Raw genomic sequence first — 23,977 nt, forward strand, 5'->3', positions numbered from 1 at the left:
GCGCTCCCGAAGCACGCCTGCTGTGTCATCAAACCGGGCGCCTTCAGCCTCCTGTGCATATGCTGTTCTCAAAACACTGTACCGCGCATGTGCAAGAGGCTGACGGCACCCGCATGTAATCTATGATTTAGAATCACTTTTCAGGACTTTGCAATGGAAAAAGTACCAAAAAGTAGGCGAAGAAGTGCAATCAAAATTATGTTGAGTATTATTTTGCTTGCTGGTGGTTTAAATAGCATTTTATTGACAATGTTGGAAATAACTTCAGGAATCGATTTTCTCAAAAACTATACGGTCTTTTTTTAAAAAAAAATCAATTCCTCTTGTTCCCACTGTTCTTCTTAACATTTCTGGCAAATTTGGTGTTTCTGGCATGTAAGGGGGCTTTGCTATTAACTGCTAAAGTCTGCAGGTTTTTTCAGGTAATAATCACGGCCGTGATCACGAGCCGGATTTGGACCACATTCACAAGTGCATTCTGAACTGAATCCGTGATCGAGACGTGATCACGAATTCAGAATCCGACCTCGTGGTGACGAAAAACCCATGATCACGAGGCTGTGGAGAGCAACACTGTTCCCCTATTCCTTACAAAGCAGAAACTATGGGCACAGTGGCCTTTATTCAATTTACTTTTCCTCCTAAGTTTTCTGTTAGGAGATAATTTATAGTCTTTTGTTTTAAAATACATTTTCAAATTTGGAATATTTACAAGAAATGGAAGCCCATCTCCATAAGATCTAACCAATTTCAAAATAAATCGCTCCTATTGGTGTTAAATCTCTTAAACCTTTCAAATGTTTTCAGGCGAGACTTTCCCCTTACCCTCCAGCTCCTCGTTCGAGATATCAAGAATATGCCAGTCTTTTATTCTCTCTGTATTCTTTTTCTTTAATAGTTTTAGTGTTTCATTTCACCAGGCTATGGGATGGGATCTGTTCAGCTGTACGAGATATCCACATACTTGACAACTCCGCCTAATTTGTTCTTCACATAGGAACACCTGCCCTACGGGCTCTGCTGGTGATTCCTTATAACCAAAACTATCCCACCATTGGTCTACTACTCAAATCTCTTCCTGCTGACTCACTAGATCTACACCACTCGACACATGATGGCTCTGCCTGTCGATGGTGCAGACTAGACACCGAATTAGACCTAATCAAGAGGCCTCCTTAATATAAATTCTAACAATATCCCCTGCAGCTGAACAATCTCAGGAACTGATGTGCTAGGAAATGAAGGTACCCCTCATTTATCAAACTCCACTTACGTATCACTATAGGCCCTCCTCTGGAGACAACCAAAAGTTAAACAGTATGTCCAAGATGAGTTTTAGCCTTACCTCCTTTCACGAGTAGATAAAAATCCCACCTTCTAGCACATGTTCTGTGTTTTGTATTTTGTATTAAGCTCCTGTTTTGTAATATATATTATATATTTTATATTCTGTACTTCTCATAAAATGTTTCAGGGTGCGTTTCCACTAGTGCGGTGGGGAATCGCAGTGGATTCCCCGCAGACGAATTCGCATGCAGGAGCATAATCGCATGCAGTTGTATGCAAATTTTACCGCGAATTCGCATACGATTTCGCATAGATGATGCTGTGTGCGAATTTAACCATGTCAGTGCCTGTGTGCTTTTTCACTGATTCCATGCGAAATTGTATGCGAATTCGCATGAAAATTCGCATAAAAAACCGACATGCGAATTCCCTATTAAATACAATGTATGCGAATCGCATGGGGTGAGTGCGGTGTCCGAATTCGGATGACTCTGCTGTGCAGATTTATCCTGCACAAGAAAACGCTCCGTTTTCCTGACAAGTGGACACAGGCTCATTAACTTTTATTGGTTATGCGAATTTGCATGCGGGGAACGCATGCGAATTCGCGTTAGTGGAAACGTACCCTCAATAAACTTTTAAATTGAAAAAAAAAAATACATCTTCAGCCTTCTGCAATTGAAAAAGTACCAAAAAATAGGTGAAAACATACTGGCCTCAATTCACTAAGCATTAGTAATGCAGAAAACAGCTGATTTAATTAATCATCATCTTGCCAAAATTACAATTCACTATCCGGATATCTCCCAGTTACCTGGGCGGGGGGGTCAATCTTACCTGTCTGACGTCTTCTTCGTCCGTCCCTCGGCGCCTCCCACGATGCGGTCCAAGCGGCGCTCACGTGACTACAAACACTTCCTCCTTCCGGGTTGAAGGAGGAAGTGTTTGTAATCACGTGACGCGCGTGGAGTGCATCGTGGGAGGCGCCGAGGGACGGACGAATAAGACGTCAGAGAGGTAAGATTGACACACCCCCCTCCCCCGCCCACCCCGCACAGGTTTACCGGGAGATATCCGGATAGCAACTATCCAGGTATCTCCCGATTCCGGATTTGAGCAGCTCTAAAGACTGATAGCTTCCTGCCTGACCTGCTACACAGCTGGTGAGACTTACTGATTACCGAACAGGGCTTAGTGAACTGAAGCATGTTTTTTTAGTATTTTACCGTGAGAATGTGAGAAATCGTAATGAATTTGGGGGAAAAAAAGTGTAAAATATCGAATATTTTACTGACCTAAATTATTTTACCAAACTACAGTATAATTCCCTCCATCAGTAAGCAGTGATGGTGGGAATTATACTGTACTCTGTATGAATAATCTGTGCTGGAGGGGGTGATACTGTACTCTGTATGAGTTATAAGCAGTGATGGAGGGAATGATACTGTACTCTGCATAAGTAATAAGCAGAGATAGAGGGGAGGTCCCGGGAGGATACTGTACTCTGCATAAGGAATAAGCATTGATGGAGGGGGTGATACTGTACTCTGCATAAGTAATAAGCAGTGATGGAGGGAATGATACTGTACTCTATATGAGTAATAAGCAGTGCTGGAGGGGATGATACTGTACTCTGCATAAGTAATAAGCAGTGATGGAGGGGATGATACTGTACTCTGCATAAGTAATAAGCAGTGATGGAGGGACTGATACTGTACTCTGCATAAGTAATAAGCAGTGATGGAGGGGATGATACTGTACTCCGTATAGTAGTGTCTGGATAGTGTACTGGTTAAGGCAGGGCTGGTTCTAGATTTTTTGCCACTTGAGGCAAACTTATGAGAGACTGCCGCCAGGGTTCGAATTTCAGCTCTTCCTGTTCAGTAAGCCAGCACCTATTCAGTAGGAGACCTTGGCCAAGACTCCCTAACACTGCTACTGCCTATTAGAGATGGGAAGTCTGGATCTTTTCAAGGATTCGGATGATTTGAATCGGATCATTGAAAAGATCCGGATCTTTGAACCGAATCTTCGAATCATTTTACTAGGGAAGCATTTGGGGGTGAAATGACTAGCAGGACAGGACTTTCCCTGCAGTGGACAGAGAAGGGGAGGAGAGTGGACAGACAGAGAAGGGGGGGGGGTGGACAGAGAAGGGCAGGGAGTGGACAGAGAAGGGCAGAGGTGGACGAAGAGGGGTGAGCAGAGAGTAGAATTTTTTTTTTGCACACATTACCCACATGTTGCAATCATATGCTTTACATATATTTCACCTATATGTTCATCTGTATACTTTGAATGCAAATGTCTCACAGTGAAAGAAAGCATTCCCCAATGTGTCCTTTTCTCACCTCCAACACTCATCATAAATTTAGGGAGAAGTTAAATGCAGCTGTTTAGAGCGATGCAGGAGGATCATATTGCTCTGCAATCACAGTGCCTGTCCTGTCATTCTAGCCCAGCACGTTGTCTGCAAAGTTACTGAGCTGTGCTTCTGAGCCAAAAGTTTCCCATTTGTTCACTGCGCACAACTGCGGAACAGACAGCCTGTAATGAGCAGCACGTTATAGCCAGTATGTGTGCTCTACACATATCTGGCAGTGGCACCCATGTCCCCTCTCTCATCTACCTGTCTCCCTGCAAGGCTGGCTCCCCTCCAACTGAGCTATCCATCTCTGCTCTGCTTCAAGGACCCCCCTGCCCGCTAAGATGGGGGGCGTGCTGCTCCTGGCTCCACCCCTTTTGTGAACCGAATCGTTCATTTTGATAATCCGGATGATTCGACTCACAAAAAAGATCCGGATCACATATCCGAATCGTTCATGATCCGGACCACACTACTGCCTATAGAGTCAGTCCTTGTGGCTACAGATCTGGTGCTTTGAGTCCTCCAGGAGAAAAGTGCAATATAAATGTTCTGTCTGTATAAGGAATACACAGTGGTAGAAGGGATGATACTGTAATCTGTATAAGGCATACGCAGTGATGGAGGGGGTGATACTGTACTCTGTATAAGGAATATGCAGTGATGGAGGGGTGATACTGTACTCTCTATAAGGAAAATGTAGTTACAGACATGACACTCACACTGAACTGTGATTATAGTGATGGGCTTTGCACATGGGTGTTGTGTTGTGTACAAGGAAATTATAGTACTGATGATGCTGCACCCCATATAAGGAAGATATAGTACTACTGATGACCATAGAATCCCCTTATTGTAAACGTCAAAGGACCTGGCCAATTAGTTTACTTTATCAGAAGTTTACTATATTGGTCATACTTTGTATAATCATACATTTACGGTTGGGACCTGGCAACTGAGTTTACTATAGCCAGAAGTGATAGGGACTGAGTTTACTATAGCCAGAAATTTTATATAACGAGATTGTACTGCACTGCACTGCACCCCGTATAAGGAACATATAGTACTGACGATACGGCACCCGTATAAGGAGGAAGACACACTGATGGAGATTATAATGCCGCCTATTAAAAACCATGCAGTGATGAGGATGGTATCACCCTGCAGTCATCTACGCTAACAGAAGTTTACTGTACCCGCAGTGACGCGTGGGGGGAGTGGCTGAGGCTTGTGACTATCACCCATTGGACGAGACGCCCAGGTCTGAGCAGACAGAGGCGGGGCTGCCTCCCTTGTTGGCTGGCTGGGCGGGGTGACGTCAGCGCCGAGGCATGCAGAGCATTCGGAGTCCGGAAGTAGAGGGCGGTGACCGGCAGGAGCGGCTCTGTGGACGGGCATCACAGTCACCGGGCCCGGGGATCACTGCAGCCAGACACCATGAGCGGATTCCGGCAGCAGAATGTGGAGGAGTTCTATGAGATGGGCGAGGAGCTGGGCAGGTGAGCTCTCCGGGAACTCTGCACTGTCTGTCAGTGGGACTGTCTGTGATCTCCATCCTCAGCCAGAAGTGACGGGTACAAAGTAAAGTGACAGGGTTTCTAAAGTAAAACTAAACCTATGGAACCCTGAACTGATATGGGGGAGAGGAGTATGTGGCAGGTTCTGGCTATCCATACCACAGGATAACTAGAGGTGGTGGCCATACATACAGTGTTTTAGCAGCCGATTGACGATTCAATAATTGTTATTAAATCAGATCAAAATCGGTGCCACCACAAACATGCCTGATTGACAATTTGTCCCAAAGTTGGTCAAATGTGTGTAAGGTATGGGAAGTCTTGGAACAACATGGTTGATCAGTAACGGCGTGCGACAGAGGCATTGGTTGGGCAGCGGCGGATGTGGCGCCACAAGGCGGATTCCTGTGAGACTTCATGCTGAAATTGATCGGGAATCGACCTGCGGTGTATGGACAGCCAACAGATCTCTCTCTGATCAGATAGAAATCTGTCTCTTGGTTGAATCTGCCCATACATTGCTAGATATATGGGCACCTTATGCTGGGAATACAGCTGATGTATGTTCCCTCATTGCATTTTTGCTTTGCTCCAGTGTTCTGGGGTCCCCTCTGTTATGATCTCATGCGCAGAACGCACCCACTCACAGGAGCGCAGTCTGAGAGACTTAGTCAAGTCGTTGATAATTATGGAGGTGGCAGTGAAAGACTGGAGCACAGTGGAATTGCGGTGAGGGAACACATAGACTTCTAATGCTGGGAACACACGTTTCGTTTTTGCCTTAGAATCATTCCGATAGATTCCTTCGATTGATAAAATTCCGTCATGTCCGATTCTCTGCTCGATTGTTTTCTATTCGATTTCTCATAGAAGTTAATAGAAAAAAGATAAGAAAAACAAGCGAAAGATAAGATAATCGAGCCGAGAATTGAATGGAGAATCGACTGCAAAAAACGTATCACGTGTTCCCAGCATAAGGGCTGGAGAAACTCAGGGTAAGTAAAGCTTTATATGCTTCTGTCATCTTGGATTTCCTTTAAGTGACACATTGAGAGGGATATGAAGGCTACTATATTTAGGCTGCTTCCACACAGGGACGTTACAGGCGCACGTTGGTGCAGCCTGTAACGCTCCCCCAACGCACAGCAATGCTCCCCCAACGCACAGCAATGTAACACAAGTGGGCTGTTCACACAGCCCACGTTGCGTTACATGTAACGCTGCACGTTGTAGTGAAAGTGCAGCATGCTGTGCGTTCTAGCGGCTCTAGCTGCGTTAGACTGTTAGCACATGCTCAGTGGGGGGCGGGGAGATGCCGCTACAGTAGCCGCGCACATGGCTACTTAATATGCACTGCGCTGGCGGCCGCTGATTGGCCGACGGGACCACGTGATGCGGAGTGTCTCGCTCCGCATCACGTGGTCCCGCCGGCCAATCAGCGCCACCCTGGGAGACCTTATGCGGATAGAGCCGCCTAACGCGGCTCACTCTACCGTCCTCTCCCGCACCACCATGCGTTGCGTTAGGGGCACGTTATGCCTGAAATTTGAATGCACGGAGGACGCCATCCGCTCCCTCTGTGCAGTTCCGCCGGGTTCCCGCAGTTAAATCGTCTCCCCGGGCCGCTCCCTCCCGACCCCACAGCCCAGATCGGGCTCTCCTGCCTCTAGCAAAATGGCTGCCTGAGCTGGCCGCCGCTGCGCAGTCCGCACAGACGCGAGTGCGACTGCGCAGCTCTAGGGCCTGACACCCGATCCACGCTACAGGAAACAGCCTGTAGCGTGGATGAGGGGGGCCCTAGAGCTGTGCAGCCGCACTCGCGTCTGTGCGGACTGCGCAGCTGCGGCCAGCTTAGGCGGCCAGGCTCAGGCTGTGGGGTTGGGAGCGGCCCGGGGGAACGATTTAATTGCGGGGACCCGGGGGAACTGAACAGAGGGCGCGGATGTTGTCCTCCGTGCATTCAAATTTCAGGCAGGTACTTAACTATTCTTTTTATTTGGGCTCGTAAGTCCTTTAATTTTAAACAATACCAGTTACCTGGCAGTTTTACTGATACTCTGCCTTTAATACCTTTAGCCAGAGATCCTGAACGAGCATATACAGATCGGGTGTTTCTGACTGGATTTGTCACATGCGTTTTTCAAGTGGGTGTTTCAGACACTACTGATACCAGAAAGATAAGGACTGGCAGGCAACTGGAATTGTTTAAAATGAAATAAATATGCCAGCCTTGATATCTCTTTCACTTCTGATGTCTGTTACGTATTGCTACGTGTTGCCTTGAGAAAGGAGCAACCTGTGTGACCTGAAACGATCATTACATTATTCTTTGGTGCTGTTGGTCGGCGCTCTGCTCGCCGACCAAGAAGTAAATTTGAGAGGCGATTACAGCATAATGAGGCGGGACGGAGAAGAAGGGGGGGAAGCAGTGGGCATCAGGATCACTTGCTAAACATGCCTGTGCCCCCCGTTCTGAAATCCAGGGAAAGCTAAGGTATCCTTTAACCCATTTTGGTTCCTGGACGTAGAAACTACGTCCAGGAACCATGCGCGCTCCCGCGGCCGATCGCGCACTCCCGGCCGCGGATTCGGTAGCCACGGAATCAATGTATCGGGCTATGGTGCCCGATCACTGATTCCTATCCCCCGCTGAAAAAGCGACAGCTTCTCTCGGAAGCTGTGCTTTTTCTGGCTGTTCCCTCCCCGATGCGTCACTCTAAGCGTGTGTTACGCTTAGAGTGACGTCATGTAAACAATCTCATGGCCGCCATCTTGTGGCCAAAAAGTAATACTACAACTGAAAGGAAAAAAAAATAAAAAATTAGCACACATTTACATTATAAATCTATTGTTTACCTCCCACCCTCCCAAAACTACCCAAATAAAATGTTTACTATAAAAAAAAAAAAAAAAACATGTAAATATTTACCTAAGGGTCCAAACTTTTTAAATATCAATGTAAAGATGAAATATTTCTATATTTTTTTTTTATTTTAAACTTGTAAATAGTGATAGATGCAAAATGGAAAAAATGCACCTTTATTTCCAAATAAAATATTGTCGCCATACATTGTGATAGGGACATAATTTTAATGGTGTAATAACCGGGACATATGGGCAAATACAATACGTGAGTTTTAATTATGGAGGCATGTATTATTTTAAAACTATAATGGCTGAAAACTGAGAAATAATGAATTTTTCCATTTATTTCTTATTCTTCCTGTTAAAATGCATTTATAGTAAAGTGGCTCTTAGCAAAATGTACCCCCCAAAGAAAGCCTAATTGGTGGCGGAAAAAACAAGATATAGATCAGTTAATTGTAATAAGTAGTGATAAAGTTATAGGCTAATGAATGGGAGGTGAACATTTCTCACGTGAAAACGACGGAACGCAAATGGGTTAAGGAATGCCATCCCATTTCAAATTCACTGATACTTGAAAGGGTATGTAGTTTTATCCAACTTTCACACTGAACAGGAAAGAATGCACATTGGGGGACACCAGTGCACTTGCTAAATTGTCACCTGAAATGATCACGAGTAACTATTTTGATTAAATGAAACTAAAGTGTATGTCGGTAGACTAAAGCTACTACTGAGGTTGATGACACATGTGCAAGAGTACTTAACAAGTTGCATGCAAGCTGTTACAGGAAACCAACATCCTTCAGTGGTAGACAGGTCATGTGTATGCTAGGTGTGTATTTTATCCCACAAGTGGGGCTTGCACTCTCTTGCAGGTAGGCACTTGCCTGTTTTTAAGTAGCGCTGTTCATTTCCTTGCCATGTACTAATTTAATTTATTTTTGATCAGCTGCCAATTAACAGCCTTGCTTTTGGTGTATATGCAGAGCTTCTGTTTGGGTTCAAGGTGCGTTTGCAGTTTCTAAGGGGGCTCAGCGCACCTCTGATTGGAGGCCATTTAGAGGCAGCCTGGTGATGTGCTGATCCACCTTTTGCGCAATTTTCAATTTTACTTGGTAGCGCACCCAGGCTATGAATTTACATAGGTTAGGATTTAGTTAGTGTTAGGTCCCCTCCCATCAAGGATGACTTCTGCGCAGTGGGAGATACGAGTACTTAACAAGTTGCATGCAAGCTGTTACAGGAAACCAACATCCTTCAGTGGTAGACAGGTCATGTGTATGCTGGGTGTGTATTTTATCCCACAAGTGGGGCTTGCACTCTCTTGCAGGTAGGCACCTATCTGTTTTTAAGTAGCGCGTTTCATTTCCTTGACATGTGCCAGTGTGTTTGTTCAGCAGGGCTGGGGAGTCAGTACAAAAATCATCCCAACTCTGACTCCTCAGTTCATGAAACCAGCGACCAGGGATGCTCAACTTTGGATTCGGGAGATACCCGGATAGTTGCTATCCAGATATCTCCCAGTAAACCTGTGCGGGGGGGAATCTCACTTGTCTGACGACTTCTTCAGTCTGTCCCTCGGCGCCTCCCACGATGCGGTCCATGCGGCGGTCATGTGACTACAAACACTTCCTCCTTCCGGGTTGAAGGAGGAAGTGTTTGCAGTCGCGTGATGCGCGTGAAACTCATTGTGGGAGACGCCGAGGGACAGACTGAAGAAGTCGTCAGACAGGTGAGATTGACCCCGCCCAGGCCGCACAGGTTTACTGGGAGATATCCGGATAGCAACTATCCGGGTATCTCCCGAATCCGAAGTTGAGCATTCCTGCCATCGACTGACTCCAGGTACTAAAAATTGCTCTGACTCCTCGACTCCAACTCCATCTAATTTTTACCAGGGCTGTGGAGTTGGTACAAAAATCATCAAACTTGACTCCCAACTCCTCAGTTTATTGAAACCATCGACTCCAGATACCCAAAATTGCTTTGACGCCGACTCCACAGCCCTGGTGGTCAGACCAATCAGCAGTGAGTGGCCTGTCTGTCAGCATTGGCTTGCTACTTGGCCAAGTGCAAGTTCATGTCTTAGTTATATTAGATGGTGAGGAACCAGGGAGGCATCTCCAGTTTTGGACTATATAGAGGAAAACAAGCAATTGGCTGGAAAGATCTGGGCCTACATTTGAATTTCTCTTCAAACAGATCCAAGCAGAGACATTAGGTGAAGTTTGTACTAACAAACGATTATATCTCGGTCTGACCATAAATGGAGGGACTGGGTGACCGTGGTCTTGTGTCTCTGTGTAGACCTCACAGATGAGCTATGTAAGAGTTGTGTGAATCATGGGAGTCGGGAAATGCAGAGACAGAATGCAGATGTTCCTGGAATCCTGGCAGAGCTCATGTTCTGACGTTTATTCCTCATTTAATATGTTCCTTTATACAATGCTACTAGAACAGGTTGGAAAATGTAGGGTTAACGTTGCAATGGCTGCCTCAGTCATTACAACAGTGAGATTTGTCAGAAGCTTGTTAAACTGCAGTTATTCAGCCTGTAAAAGGTGTCATTTAACCCTACATTTTAGTGCTTCTACCGATGACTCATAAGGACAGCTATGCTACTGCAAAACATGGTTTTAGGCCTCGTTCACGTCATTTAACGCAGATGGACGTTAGATCGCAACGCAACGCGTACAATCGCACGCCATCTGTGCCGCTATGCGCTGCTATTCACTACAGTGAATGGGTCAGCGCTGTGCTTCCTGAAAAATGCATGCAGCAGTGTGATAGCGCATCGCATATGATGGGAATGGTAGAAGTGCTGTCTACGCACTTCTACCATTCTTGCGTTTTGCACATTATACACGCTGCCTTGCGCATTTCACTACGTATGGCTTAGTTTAGATGGACAACTGAACCAACCAGCGGCGTAGGCTTGTTTAGCCGATGCTAAATGCTTTTCTGCTACCAAGCAAAAAAGCATTCAACTCCCTTTATTTAACGTTTACCGGTGTTTCATCACCACAATGGGATTTAAAGGAATACTGTAGGGGGGTCGGGGGAAAATGAGTTGAAGTTACCTGGGGCTTCTAATGGTCCCCCACAGACATCCTGTGCCCACGCAGCCACTCACCAATGCTTCGGCCCCGCCTCCGGTTCACTTCTGGAATCTCAGACTTTAAAGTCTGAAAACCACTGCGCCTGCGTTGCCGTGTCCTCGCTCCCGCTGTTTGCACCAGGAGCGTACTGCGCAGGCCCAGTATGGTCTGTGCCTGCGCCGTGCGCTCCTGGTGACATCAGGGTAAGCGAGGACACGGCAACGCAGGCGCAGTGGTTTTCAGACTTTAAAGTCTGAAATTCCAATAGTGAACTAGAGGCGGGGCCGAAGCATTGGTGAGTGGCTCCGTGGGCACAGGACGTCTGTAGGGGACCATTAGAAGCCCCAGGTAACTTTAACTAATTTCCCCCCGACCCCCTACAGTATCCCTTTAACTTGGTATTTACAAGAATGAACGGAAAAGCCAGTACCCTGAACAAGCATGCAGCAGATCAGGTGTTTCTGACTTTGTCAGATCTGACAAGATTAGCTGCATGCTTGTTTCTGGCATCATTCAGACCCTACTGCAGCCAAATTGATCAGCAGGACTGCTAAGCAACTGGTATTGTTTAAAAGAAATAAATATGGCAGCCTCCATATTCTTCTCACTTCAGTTATCCTTTAAAACTGCTTCCATTCATTTGAATGGAGCGGCAGTTGATCCCTTTAAACAACGATGGACAGAAGCCCATGTGAGCCAGCCCAGGGAGGGTTATATGGAGGCTGCCATATTTAATACATTTTAAACTATACCAGTTGCCTGGCTGTCCTGCTGATCCCCTGCCTCTAATACTTTTAGCCATAGACCCTGAACAAGCATGCAGATCAGGTGTTCTGACTGAAGTCTGGCTGGATTAGCTGCATGCTTGGTTCAGGTGTGATTCAGACACTTCTGCGCTCAAAGAAATCGCCAGGACAGCCAGGTAACTGGTATTGTTTAAATTGAAATTAATATGGCAGCTTCTATATTCTTCTTGCTTTCGGAATTATTTAAATGCGTGGGTTGCCCATTAGAGAAGATTTGTCTATTGATTTTTTTTTTCATATAAAATATATTTGTTCTTTAGTGCAACAGTATTGATAGGTAAAGGTGATATAAGCTGTGTGCAGCATTTAGATTGGTAGTCCATTGTGTAATTTTAAAGAGTGCCTCAGGAAAAAAAATGCATGAAAGAAATGAAGAAAGCAAAATTTTTAAGGACAATTGAAGTGAGAGGGATAGATATTTATTTCCTTTTAAACAATACCAGTTGCATGGCTATTCTGCTGATCTCTTCGGCTGTAGTAGTGTCTGACTCACACCAGAGACAAGCATGCAGCTAATCTAGTCACACTTCAGTCAGAACACCTGATCTGCATGCTTGTTCAGGGTCTGTGGCTAAAAGTATTAGAGGCAGAGGATCAGCAGGACAGCCAGGCAATGTGTATTGTTTAAAATTAATATGTTAGCCTCCATATCCCTCTCAGTTCAGGTGTGCTTTAAGGGTTCCTACAGGACTTTATCACCTGCGGGGATCCTGCGAGGAAACGCTAAACATGGGATCACTAGAGTGACCTAAAAAGCCCCATGTAGCTAACTAAAATATAACTCTATATAAAAAAACATATATGGGCTGACCCATAAAACACACAGGAACAAATAAAATGGATAATTGCCTTTTGGATACATATAAAGTGCTATAAATATTATACATTTATTTATATTTAACTATATAAATATCCCTCTCACTCCAGGTTTCTTTTAATTGTCCGGGTAGTTCTTACCTCTCATTAGGGTTGAAAAAGTCGCTTAGTAAGCATGAAATAAATGCAGGAAAGATGACATTTTAAGCAATTTTTATTTGTCTTTCGACCTCATGATACATCTTTGATAAATGAGTAATTTTTATTATCCTCTTTTTGTTACGTATTAGGGGGTTGATTCACTAACAGAAATAGCGATTAACCTCCCGTTACTCTGCTATTTCATCATTGTGCCTAAAAGTGAACCAGAGATGTAGCACCCTCATGTATTTTACCATATATATCAGTGGGAACATTAGAGAAAACATCTGCCCTGCTTTCTGCTTCATCCTTCACTGCTCAGCTTGCTACTTAACAGCCCTGATAAAATCCCAACTGAGCATTGTCTGGCTTTGCTCAGGAATCATTATAGCTGAGTCTGTCTTCCCTGACGTCTTTTCAAGCCCAAGCCTGCCCCCTTCTGGCTCTGCTATAATGACTCAGCTATAATGATTCCTGAGCAAAGCCAGACTGAATGCTCAGATGAGTATTTTTATCAGGGCTGATAAGAAGCAGGCTGAGCAGTGAAGGATGAAACAGAAAGCAGGGTAGGTGTTTTCTCAAATGCTGGGAATACACGGTTCGTTTTTAAAGAGACTCTGTAACAAAAATTTCATCTTGTTTTCTACCATCCTACAAGTTCCTAAACCTATTCTAACGTGCTCTGACTTACTGCAGCACTTTCTACTATCACCGTCTCTGTAATAAATCAATGTATCTTTCCCCTGTCGGACTTGTCACCCTGTGTCTGGAAGGCTGCCAACTCTTCAGTGTGATCTGCTATGCACGCCCCCTCCAGGCCCCTCTATGCACACTCCCGTGTGTGTGTGTGTGTGTGTGTGTGTGTGTGTGTGTGTGTGTGTGTGTGTGTTATTTACGTAAGCCAGCAGCGTCTCTGCTCTCCGATATCTGTGAGAGAAGAGAGCTAGATAAAAAAATCCTCCTCTGTTAGGCTGTGAAAGGAGCTGGCTGACACATACTGAGGAATTACAGACATGGCAGAGCTGTCTGCAGGAACAAAAGTACACTAGTATTCAGTGCATGAGAGCTGCAGGGGACAGAAGGTGAACACAAATAATCTTATGAGATTCAAAAGGAATGCTGTATACAGCCTGCTTGTGTATGGATGTATTTTCTATGTGTGGACATACTGTACATCAACCTACTTCCTGTTTTGGTGGCCATTTTGTTTGTTTATAAACAAACTTTTTTAAACTGTTTTTGACTACTTTTAATGCGGCGGGGAGCGGCGAAATTGTGACTGAGGGGAATAGGAGATGTCCCCTAACGCAGAGTTCCCCAACCCTGTCCTCAAGGCCCACCAACAGTGCATGTTTTGCAGAAAACCACAAACATTCACAGGTGAGGTAATTAGTGTCTCAGCAGAGCTGATTAACTACCTCTCTGGATTTCTACAAAACATGGTATGTTTATTTTTGTGCGATTTTTAACAATACAGCTTCTCTTTAAGCTGATACGATGGTTCGAATAATAATGTCCGATCTCACTTTCGATTCTTTGGCTGCTCATTTTCTGATAGAAGTGAATGGAAAAAGATAAGAAAAACGAGCGGAAGATAAGAGATTCGAGAGCTGAATCGAGAGCAGAAACGCACGGCAGAAACGAACCGTGTATTCTCAGCATAATGTCCCCACTGATATATATGGTAAAATACATGAGGGTGCTTCGTCTCTGGTTCACTTTAATTTGAAGAGTTTGCATGCTACGCACTAGTGGCCACGTAGCGTGCTTAACCACCCTGGCGTTCTATTAAGATCGCCAGGGCGGCTGCGGGAGGGTTTTTTTTCAATTAAAAAAAAACTATTTCATGCAGCCAACTGAAAGTTGGCTGCATGAAAGCCAACTAGAGGGCGCTCCGGATGCGTTCTTCTGATCGCCTCCGGCGGCCAGAAGTAACACGGAAGGCCGCAATGAGCAGCCTTCCGTGTTTCGCTTACCTCGTCGCCATGGCGACGAGTGGAGTGACGTCATGGGCGTCAGCCGCCTCCGATCCAGCCCTTAGCGCTGGCCGGAACTTTTTGTTCCCGGCTACGCTGGGCTCAGGCGGCTGGGGGGACTCTCTTTCGCCGCTGCACGCGGCGGATCGCCGCGCTGCGGCGGCGATCAGGCAGCACACGCGGCTGGCAAAGTGCCGGCTGCGTGTGCTGCTTTTTATTTGATGAAAATCGGCCCAGCAGGGCCTGAGCGGCAGCCTCCGGCGGTGATGGACGAGCTGAGCTCGTCCAGACCGCTCAGCTGGTTAATTAACCCCGGTGACAGCAGCGCACGCTATGCTGCTGTAGTGCAGCATAGGGAGCGCTAGTAACTTTACGCCTGCTATGTGCCAATAACTGGTGCTTCACTTGTCCCGCCCTGAGCCCCTTCGGGTCTATTCGCTCAGTTTAAAGGATGTGATCCCCACACTTTGATTGGCCCAATAGGCTGCTTGTACTTGACAAGCAGTAACTAGACAGGCATCCTATTGGGCCAATCAAAATGAGGTGATGACGTCCTTTAAAGTGACTGGACCTGAAGGGGCAAAGGACGGGACGACTAGGGTGTCCGTTATTGGCATATAGCGGATGTAAAGTTACTAGTGGTTGGTATGCTGCACTACAGCAGCATAGCATGTGCTTCTGTCACTGGGGTTAATTACACGCGCTGCACAGCCACTAGCGCGCACACTCGTCAGATTAAGGCACGCTGATGAAATGGCGCAAGTAACAGGAGGTTAATTATGCTATTTCTGTTAGTGAATCAACCCCAATGAGCCCCATTCCTTTTCCCTGAGGATACCTATATGAATAAGTCCTGTTCTGTTTCCCCCCCTTCAGCGGCCAGTTTGCCATCGTGCGGAAGTGTCGGGAGAGAGCCACCGGAGCAGAATACGCAGCTAAGTTTATCAAGAAGCGCCGCTTGTCGTCCAGCCGGCGAGGCGTGAGCCGGGAGGAAATTGAGAGAGAGGTGGACATCTTAAAAGAGATCCAGCACCCGAATATCATCACTCTGCACGATGTGTTCGAGAACCGCACCGACGTGGTCCTGATACTGGAACTGGTGTCGGGGGGAGAACTCTTTGACTTCTTAGCGCAGAAGGAAAGCCTGAGTGAGGAAGAGGCCACAATGTTCTTGAAACAGATCCTGGATGGGGTTCACTACTTGCACCACAAGAGCATTGCACATTTTGACCTCAAGGTATTTACTGTATTTGCATAACTTTTGTTGTTTTTTTTTTCTTATGTATTGGCAGCTGTACAAAAAAGTTACATAGCTCCTCAGTGAAAAGCCTCTGGATGATCTAGAGCAGGGTTGTCATATGAAGGGCCACAATATAAAACGGGCTTCAATTCATCAAAGGCTGAGAAGAATAAGAAAAAAAAAATCAGGACAACTGCATTCTAGACTTATTTTAGATTTTTTTTTTTTTTTTTGCGAATTCATTAAGATTTTCACAGGTGCAGTAGAAGTTCTGTAATTTACCGAAACCCATGGCTTCAATTCACAAAAACCTTTTGGGTAACAGCAGAGCTGTGTGGAGCTGTCTCTGTGTTGTTACATGCTGTTCAGTGCAGTGACGGCATTACAATAGTAAGAGGCATCCTGGCATCCCTTTACAATGTACATGTTTGTTATACTGCCTCTGCTCCCTCTGAATCTGTCTATGAGTCTTTCTTAACATTTTATTGCCAGCACTCTCACTCTTGCTGATCCATTGGCCATTTTAGGGGCATCACACATAGGCTCCTGCCTCTGTGAGAAGAAACAGTATTATTTATGACTTTCCAGAGAGAACTACCGAGATGTTCTCACATCCATTACTACATCTATCAGCATGCATCCTTAGTCACTGCGGAATGTTCATTTACTGACAGTTTCAAAGCCAGCACACAATACACCTGGTCTTTTAGAATGCTAAATAATATAAATACTAAATAATAATAATTGCCACAGCTTAGATCAGGGGTCCCCAAACCTTTTCAGTTAAGGGCCAGGTCGACCTATTTCAGACTGCTGGGGGGCCGGAACATACATAAAATGATGATGAAAAACTTTACATTAAATCTAGGTATTGTTTTCCCCCCAATCATGCCCGGATGAGAACTCCTAGCAGCAGCCATTCAGTCATGTGGCGCCCAAAGAACGTCTTTGTGCATGAGACAGTGAAGCATTCCCAGGTGTCAGCCTGTTGTCCAATTGGACAGCAGTGTCACCTAATACAGAATTTTGATTGGAAGCCAGTGAATGACTGCTCGCTGGCTTCTACAGTGCTGGTACTTAAAGGTGCAGTGGGCCACATCTATAAGTTATACATTTTGTGTTTGGGGGACAGTGAAACAGCCTCGGGGTCGCTGCATTCGGCCTGCGGGCCATAGTTTTAGGACCACTGGCTTAGATGAACTCCAAGAGACATTACACATGCTTAGGTGATTTTCCCACTAGCTCCTCCACATCTTCAAACAGGAATCTAAAGGGTTCAACGTTCGAAGGGCTGCAGGGGAAATCTCTTTTGTTCGGGATCTGTCTTTGCTGCCTGAGGGGTAGAAAAGCTTGTTCTTTCCAAGACTTACATCCAATCAGCGGGACATGCAAGAGACAGAGGCTGTTGCTGTTAGCTCTCTGCTCCTGTCAGTCATAGGTAATCTCTCTGCTTCTGTGAGTCAGAGCTCCGCACTATTTTCGACATTCCAGATTTGCCGGTAATCATCGAACATGATGCTAGGCTTTATTGCATGCTGTAATCTTAATGAGTTGACATGTACTGACATTTGTTGAGGTGTTTCCCACACCAGTCGGTAATTTACCTCACTGCTCAGTCATTTCAGCTTGCTATGCGGTAACAGCCTTGATGAATTGACATTTTCCCAAATGCTGTTAACAATTAGCTGTTTTCAGCATTACCGAATGCGGTAATGCTTGATGGATTGAAGCCATAGTCTAAATTGCGGCCAGATTGTTTATTAAAATTTAACATTTTATTGAACGGTCTCAAACCAAGTGGCGTAATTATAGTAAGCGTGGGTGCTTGCTCCTCCCGTTCTGCAGAGTAGCGCAGTGGAGCAGTTTAATATTTACCTGTTCCAGTGCTGCTTCGGGTCTCCTCTGGTCCTCCTGACAGCCACACACTTTATGCTGCATACCTCTGATTCCTGGGGAATGTCACAGTACAGAGCAAACGACTGCCAGAAGGAATAGAAGAGAAACAATGCATCGCTGGAGTAGATAAATATTTCACTTCTCCGCTGTACTACTCTGCAAGTCGAGAGATGCTGTTTTACCAGTTTATAGGGGGTTGAGTCCAAGAAAGGGGCCCCATTCTAATTTTCATTGGGGGTGTCCTGTGGGTTATTGCTGTACCCCAAATTAAGCTGACAATGTTTCAATTAATGTTTCAATCAGAAACAATCGGTGATATTCTGGCTGTAACACCACAGCATAAACACTACTGTACATCATATTGCTTATTCATACAACATAATCAAAACTCATAAACAGTCTAAGGCTACGTTTCCACTGTAGCGTGACATTTTCGCCTGCAAAAAATCGTATAAGATTTTTCTGATTGGTGAAAATTCGTATGTAAATTTGTACGCGTTTTCAGGCGAATTTTCGTACGCGAAAATTCGCACTAGTTAAATATACATAACCTGCCTAGTAACAGCTTAGTCATGACTGCTGACAACTTCTTGTAACCATGGATCTAATGCAAATTTTCGCGCGAATAACGTGAAAATTTGCGTTGCCTATACAAAGCATTGTACGCAAATCGTACGCGATGTCCGAAAATATGATGCAGGGCCTCATATTTTTTTCACGCATACGAAGATTCACATGGAGTGGAAACGGCTGCATTGACTTACATTAGTTTTAAAATCTATGCAAATTTTCTGACCAAAGAAACTGACAGAAAATGCACAAGTGAAAACCAGGCCTTAAAGTGAACCAGAGACAAAGCACCCTCCTGTATTTTACCATATATATCAGTGGGCACATTAGAGAAAACACCTACCCTGCTCTCTTTCATTCTTCACTGCTCAGCCTGCTTGTTATCAGCCATGATAAAATCCCCGACTGAGCATTCAGTCTGGCTTTGCTATAATGACTCAGCTATAATGATTCCTGAGCAGAGCCACAAGGGGGCAGGCTTGGGCTTGAAAAGACATAAGTGAAGACAGACTCCGCTATAATGATTCCTGAGCAAAGCCAGACTGAATGCTCAGTCGGGGATTTTATCAGGGCTGATAACATGCAGGCTGAGCAGTGAAGAATGAAACAGAAAGCAGGGCAGGTGTTTTCTCTAATGTTCCCACTGATATATATATGGTAAAATACATGAGGGTGCTTCGTCTCTGGTTCACTTTAAAGCTGGGTATCCTAAGGAATCATCCTCTGAGACTGATTTCATTGGTAATAAACTGGGTTACTCTCAATAAAGGCCATGGCCTATTAAATGCCATTTATTACAGTAGTGTAGTGTTTTGTTTTGTTTAATCCAGTAAATAATCACATGACTGATTCTCCTGAAACATTTGTCCTGCTTCTAGCTGTCATGGTGACAGTGATAATTAGCAAAAGAGGCAAGATATATAACTGGTTGTTATGGGCAATAACCACAAATGCTTGCATCATGTGACACTCTGGGTTTCAGTTTTCTGTCCCACAGACAAAGCTCCTCTAGGCTAATGGGGGTATGGGTACCCACTAATCCCCTCACCAATATCCCATGATTAGAGATAGACAGTTAGCCAATGGGAGCAGTTTGGTGTGGCAGGAAGGGGGCGGGCACAATTTACAATTCATCCCATACTCCTAAGAAAAAAGGCAGATTCAGAGAAGAAAATTACACTGAAGTCAAAAGATAGCAACATGTACAATGTTTTCACAGGATTGGTTTACTTCAGAAGAGTTAGGCCACATACACACATCAGACTATAGTCTTTTGAAAATGAAAGATCACAGACCAATCTTACCACCCTTTATGTAGTATGAGAGCCATACTCTACACAGTCTTTTCTATGGAGCTGAACTCCACATCAGAAAAAAATCTTTGCAAGATGCTGCACACACAGATGCTGTACAGACACAAAAGATCAGTATCTGCAAAAGATCTGTTCCTGCCAAAAATCCATTCCTGCAAATTGCAATGATAGTCTATGAGATCTGCAGATCATCATACACACATGATTTAACTGACATTCATCTGCAGATCAGATCCACCAGGATGGATTTTCAGATCTGCAGATGATTGCTTGATCTGCAGATGAATGTCGGTTAAATCATGTGTGTATGATGATCTGCAGATCTCATAGACTATCATTGCAATTTGCAGGAATGGATTTTTGTCAGGAACAGATCTTTTGCAGATACTGATCTTTTGTGTCTGTACAGCATCTGTGTGTGCAGCATCTTGCAAAGATTTTTTTCTGATGTGGAGTTCAGCTCCATAGAATAGACTGTGTAGAGTATGGCTCTCATACTACATGTAGGGTGGTAAGATTGGTCTGTGATCTTTCAGTTTCCAAAGACTATATATAGCCTTTAGACAGGTTTACCTGCCACTTCTACATGTGCTAATAATAAAACCTGATTTGGGAGGTGGGGTTGCATTCCACACACGCCCAGGAAGAGGTGCGGCAGACCAGACATGGACAGCAGGAAATATTAAATTGCATGCAATTTAATGACTATGTTGGCATGAAGTGTTTTTTTCCTGCTACAGTAGAATCCCTTTATACTTGAAAAATGTGAAGTTCCGCTCAATGTTCCAAAAATATGAAAATCTTTATTGAATGCAAATCACACGGCTATAAAAAGTTCGCTAACATGTTTCAGATGCACATTGGTCCTTAATAATAGCATAAGTCTAAGTTAAAACACAGCCAATTGAGAGAAACGCCCAAAGGGAGGAGACTACTAGCCTCTAAAATACTGCAGGACCTGCGTTTGGGAAAGAATCGCATTGCTCTGGTGTGAACAAACCAATACAAACACATTAGCTAAGAGCCTTTTAAAGCGCTAGCGATTTTTAAAAGCCCTCAGAAGTGCTCTTGGTGTGCACCAGCCCTGATGCTGGGAATAGACGTTAAGTTTTTGCGGAGAATCGTTCCAATAGATGCCTTTGATAGATAAAATTCCGACATGTCCGATTATCCGCTTGATTCTGTTCCGCTCGATTTCTCATAGAAGTGAATAGAAAAATAGATCAGGAAAACGAGCGTCAGATAAGAGAATCGAGGAGCGAATCGAATGGCTAATAGATCGTACGGATAATTGAACGCAAAAAAAGTAACATGTATTCCCAGCATTAGAAGGGTTCAGAATCTCTTGCCAGAGTGAAGCCGCTTTAATTGCCACTGATTACATAAGGCAGGTTCCTGGCTGGCGCTGCTGCTGGGTGTTTGGATTGCTAATTGGATCTTCTCTTCCTGTCAGCCTGAGAACATTATGCTGCTGGACCACAGCTCCCCCAATCCCCGCATCAAACTCATCGACTTCGGAATCGCACACAAAATACAAGCCGGAAATGAGTTTAAAAACATCTTTGGAACACCCGAGTTTGTTGGTAAGTGGCCATGTTACTACGGGATTCTGTTTAGCTGCATCTTTAACGGAAGTAAACAAATGTATAATTAGTGTTGATTAGGTATAATTATAATGTACAATTAGAAATACAGAACAGTGAAGCATGTTACAGAGTTAAAAACAGAACAAGCAGTTCAAAATCCCGCTGCAATTTATTAGCCTAAGATAATCTTTTCTTCTGTTTTTATAAGAAAAGTCCAGGCACTGGATATCCCTCGAGTAAAGAGATTAATTGGTGCGGTCTTGGCTGAGAATGCAGCATGTGTACATCTGTCCCATGGCGTTAAAGGATACCCGAGGTGACATGTGACATGATGAGATAGACATGCGTATGTACGGTGCCAAGCACCCAAATAACTATGCTGTGTTCCTTTTTTATTTCTCTGCATTGAAAGAGTTAAACATCAGGTATGTAAGTGGCTGACTCAGTCCTGACTCAGACAGGAAGTGACTACAGTGTGACCCTCAATGATAAGAAATTCCCCTTTTTTACCTCTTTCTTGCTCTCGGAAGCCATTTTCTGTTAGGAAAGTGTTTTATAGTTGGAATTTCTCATCAGTGAGGGTCACACTGTAGTCACTTCCTGTCTGAGTCAGGACTGAGTCAGCCACTTACATATCTGATATTTAACTCTTTCAGGCAGAGAAAGGAAAAAAAGGAACACAGCATAGTTATGTGTGCTTGGCACTGTACATACACATGTCTATCTCATCATGTCACATGTCAGTTCAGGTATCCTTTAAAGTGGATCTGTAAGAAAAAAGTTCCCCTTATCTCGGGAGGGGAGAGCCTCCGGATCCCCCCCCCCCCCCCCCCCATCCTCTTGAGCCTCAGGGATACAGTGCTGGCTATAAATTCCTCAACAAGCTATACGCAAGTCTCCTGCGCAGTAGAGCGGACCCGCCGGAGATCGGCTATTTCCGCCTATCTTCGCCAGAAGAGCCCCCGCTGGAGCCAGAAAAGGTAAATATTTCACAGCGCGACAAATTGTCGCCTGTGCGTTCCATGGGCTGCAGCGAGACCGCTGTGGGACACAGGAGGATGGGGGAAGCCTTGATAGGGTCCAGAGGCTTCCCCCTACTGAGGTGAGTACCCCCCGGGGGAATTTTTTTTAGTACAGGTACCTTCTTTAAGGACCATAGGTTTAAGCCCCTCTAGTCACCAGGGTATTTTTGATAATCTAGTGCTCCGCAGTTTGCTGCGGAGCCATACAAATGAGCACACAAATCAATCTGAACACCCCCCTCTTCCTTTTGTTGCCACTAACAGAGCTTTCTGTTAGTTTCCATTTCTACGTGTGCGATCCCCTGCAAAACACACCCCCTGGACTTGACGCCAATCGGGGTTACGCGGTTTTGGGCAGCCACCTTGCGGCCGCCGTTAGGCGGTTCTAAAGTGGTTAAAGAGCATTCAGCACATGAAAGTGTAAGGAGAGTATTGCTATCTGGTGTGGTGATGGCGTTTGCCTTTATTCAGATTTCTACTGCAAGAGGCGCACCCCCTCTACTACAACTGTTTTTAATATATTCAGGGAGCAGTGCGCACAGATACTGCCATATTTTGTGTGTTATGCATGGCACTGGGTTCTGTTCACACTGTGTTCTGAGACCATCGCCTTCTCATTTTCCAGCTCCTGAGATAGTGAACTATGAACCTCTTGGTCTGGAGGCTGATATGTGGTAAGTCATGTGGTCATTTGTTTATTTTTCTGAATATTTCTCATATACAGCTGTGTGCCACCATTCCATGGGTTTTGTACAGTGAGTGTACAAGGCCTTACCCAATGCTGTAATATAAGCGGCATCAGATGCAAATCAAAGCACTTCCTGTGCTATCTGACCGCTCCGACAGAAAGGACGCCGATCAAAATAAAAATGACTTTATTCAAAATAAAAGGTTTGGTTGGAGTTGCATTGCTTTAAAGGACAACTGAAGCAAGAGCGATATGGAGGCTGCCATCTTCATTTCCTTATAAAAAATACCAGTTGCCTGGCCGTCCTGCTGATCCTTTGCCTCCAATACTTTTAGCCATAGCCCCTGAACAAGCATGCAGCAGATCAGGTGTTTCTGACATTAATGTCAGATCTGGCAAGATTAGCTGCACGCTTGTTTCTGGTGTGATTCAGACACTAATGCAGCCAAATAGATCAGCAGGGCTTCCAGGCAACTGGGATTGTTTAAAAGGAAATAAACATGGTAGCCAACATAATCTTCTCACTTCAGTTTTCCTTTATCGTGTGATCGGGTCTGAAGAAGGATGCCTGTGTTACAGCACCCCCCAGTGGTGGAAGAGGAGAGCTGACCCTGAATCCAAATCAGGTAATTATGAAGCGCGCCCTGCATAATGGAGGCAGCCCGAGTATAGCCGGCTGCAGTAGCCAAGTTATCATACATGGATTCAAGGAAACCAGAGCTGAGGAAAGCGAAAGACTTTATACTCACCTGGAGCTCCTTCCAGCTCCATAAGCACGTGTCCCTCAC

The 23,977-nt window shown here is 44.9% G+C and overlaps 1 protein-coding gene across 1 annotated transcript in view; it reads left to right on the forward strand.

The window, feature by feature from the left end:
- Positions 1 to 5,000: 5,000 nt before the first annotated feature.
- DAPK3 (death associated protein kinase 3) overlaps positions 5,001 to 23,977 on the forward strand; it is a 29,439-nt gene continuing 10,462 nt past the window's right edge. The window contains exons 1-4 of the mRNA XM_068274221.1: positions 5,001 to 5,151; positions 15,751 to 16,111; positions 21,347 to 21,476; positions 23,127 to 23,175. Coding sequence (XP_068130322.1) covers positions 5,090 to 5,151; positions 15,751 to 16,111; positions 21,347 to 21,476; positions 23,127 to 23,175 — 602 coding nt within the window. The 5' untranslated portion in view covers positions 5,001 to 5,089. The remainder of the gene's footprint in view (positions 5,152 to 15,750; positions 16,112 to 21,346; positions 21,477 to 23,126; positions 23,176 to 23,977) is intronic.

The sequence above is a fragment of the Hyperolius riggenbachi genome, chromosome 3 (genome assembly GCF_040937935.1).
Source record: "Hyperolius riggenbachi isolate aHypRig1 chromosome 3, aHypRig1.pri, whole genome shotgun sequence".
Classification (NCBI taxonomy): domain Eukaryota; kingdom Metazoa; phylum Chordata; class Amphibia; order Anura; family Hyperoliidae; genus Hyperolius; species Hyperolius riggenbachi.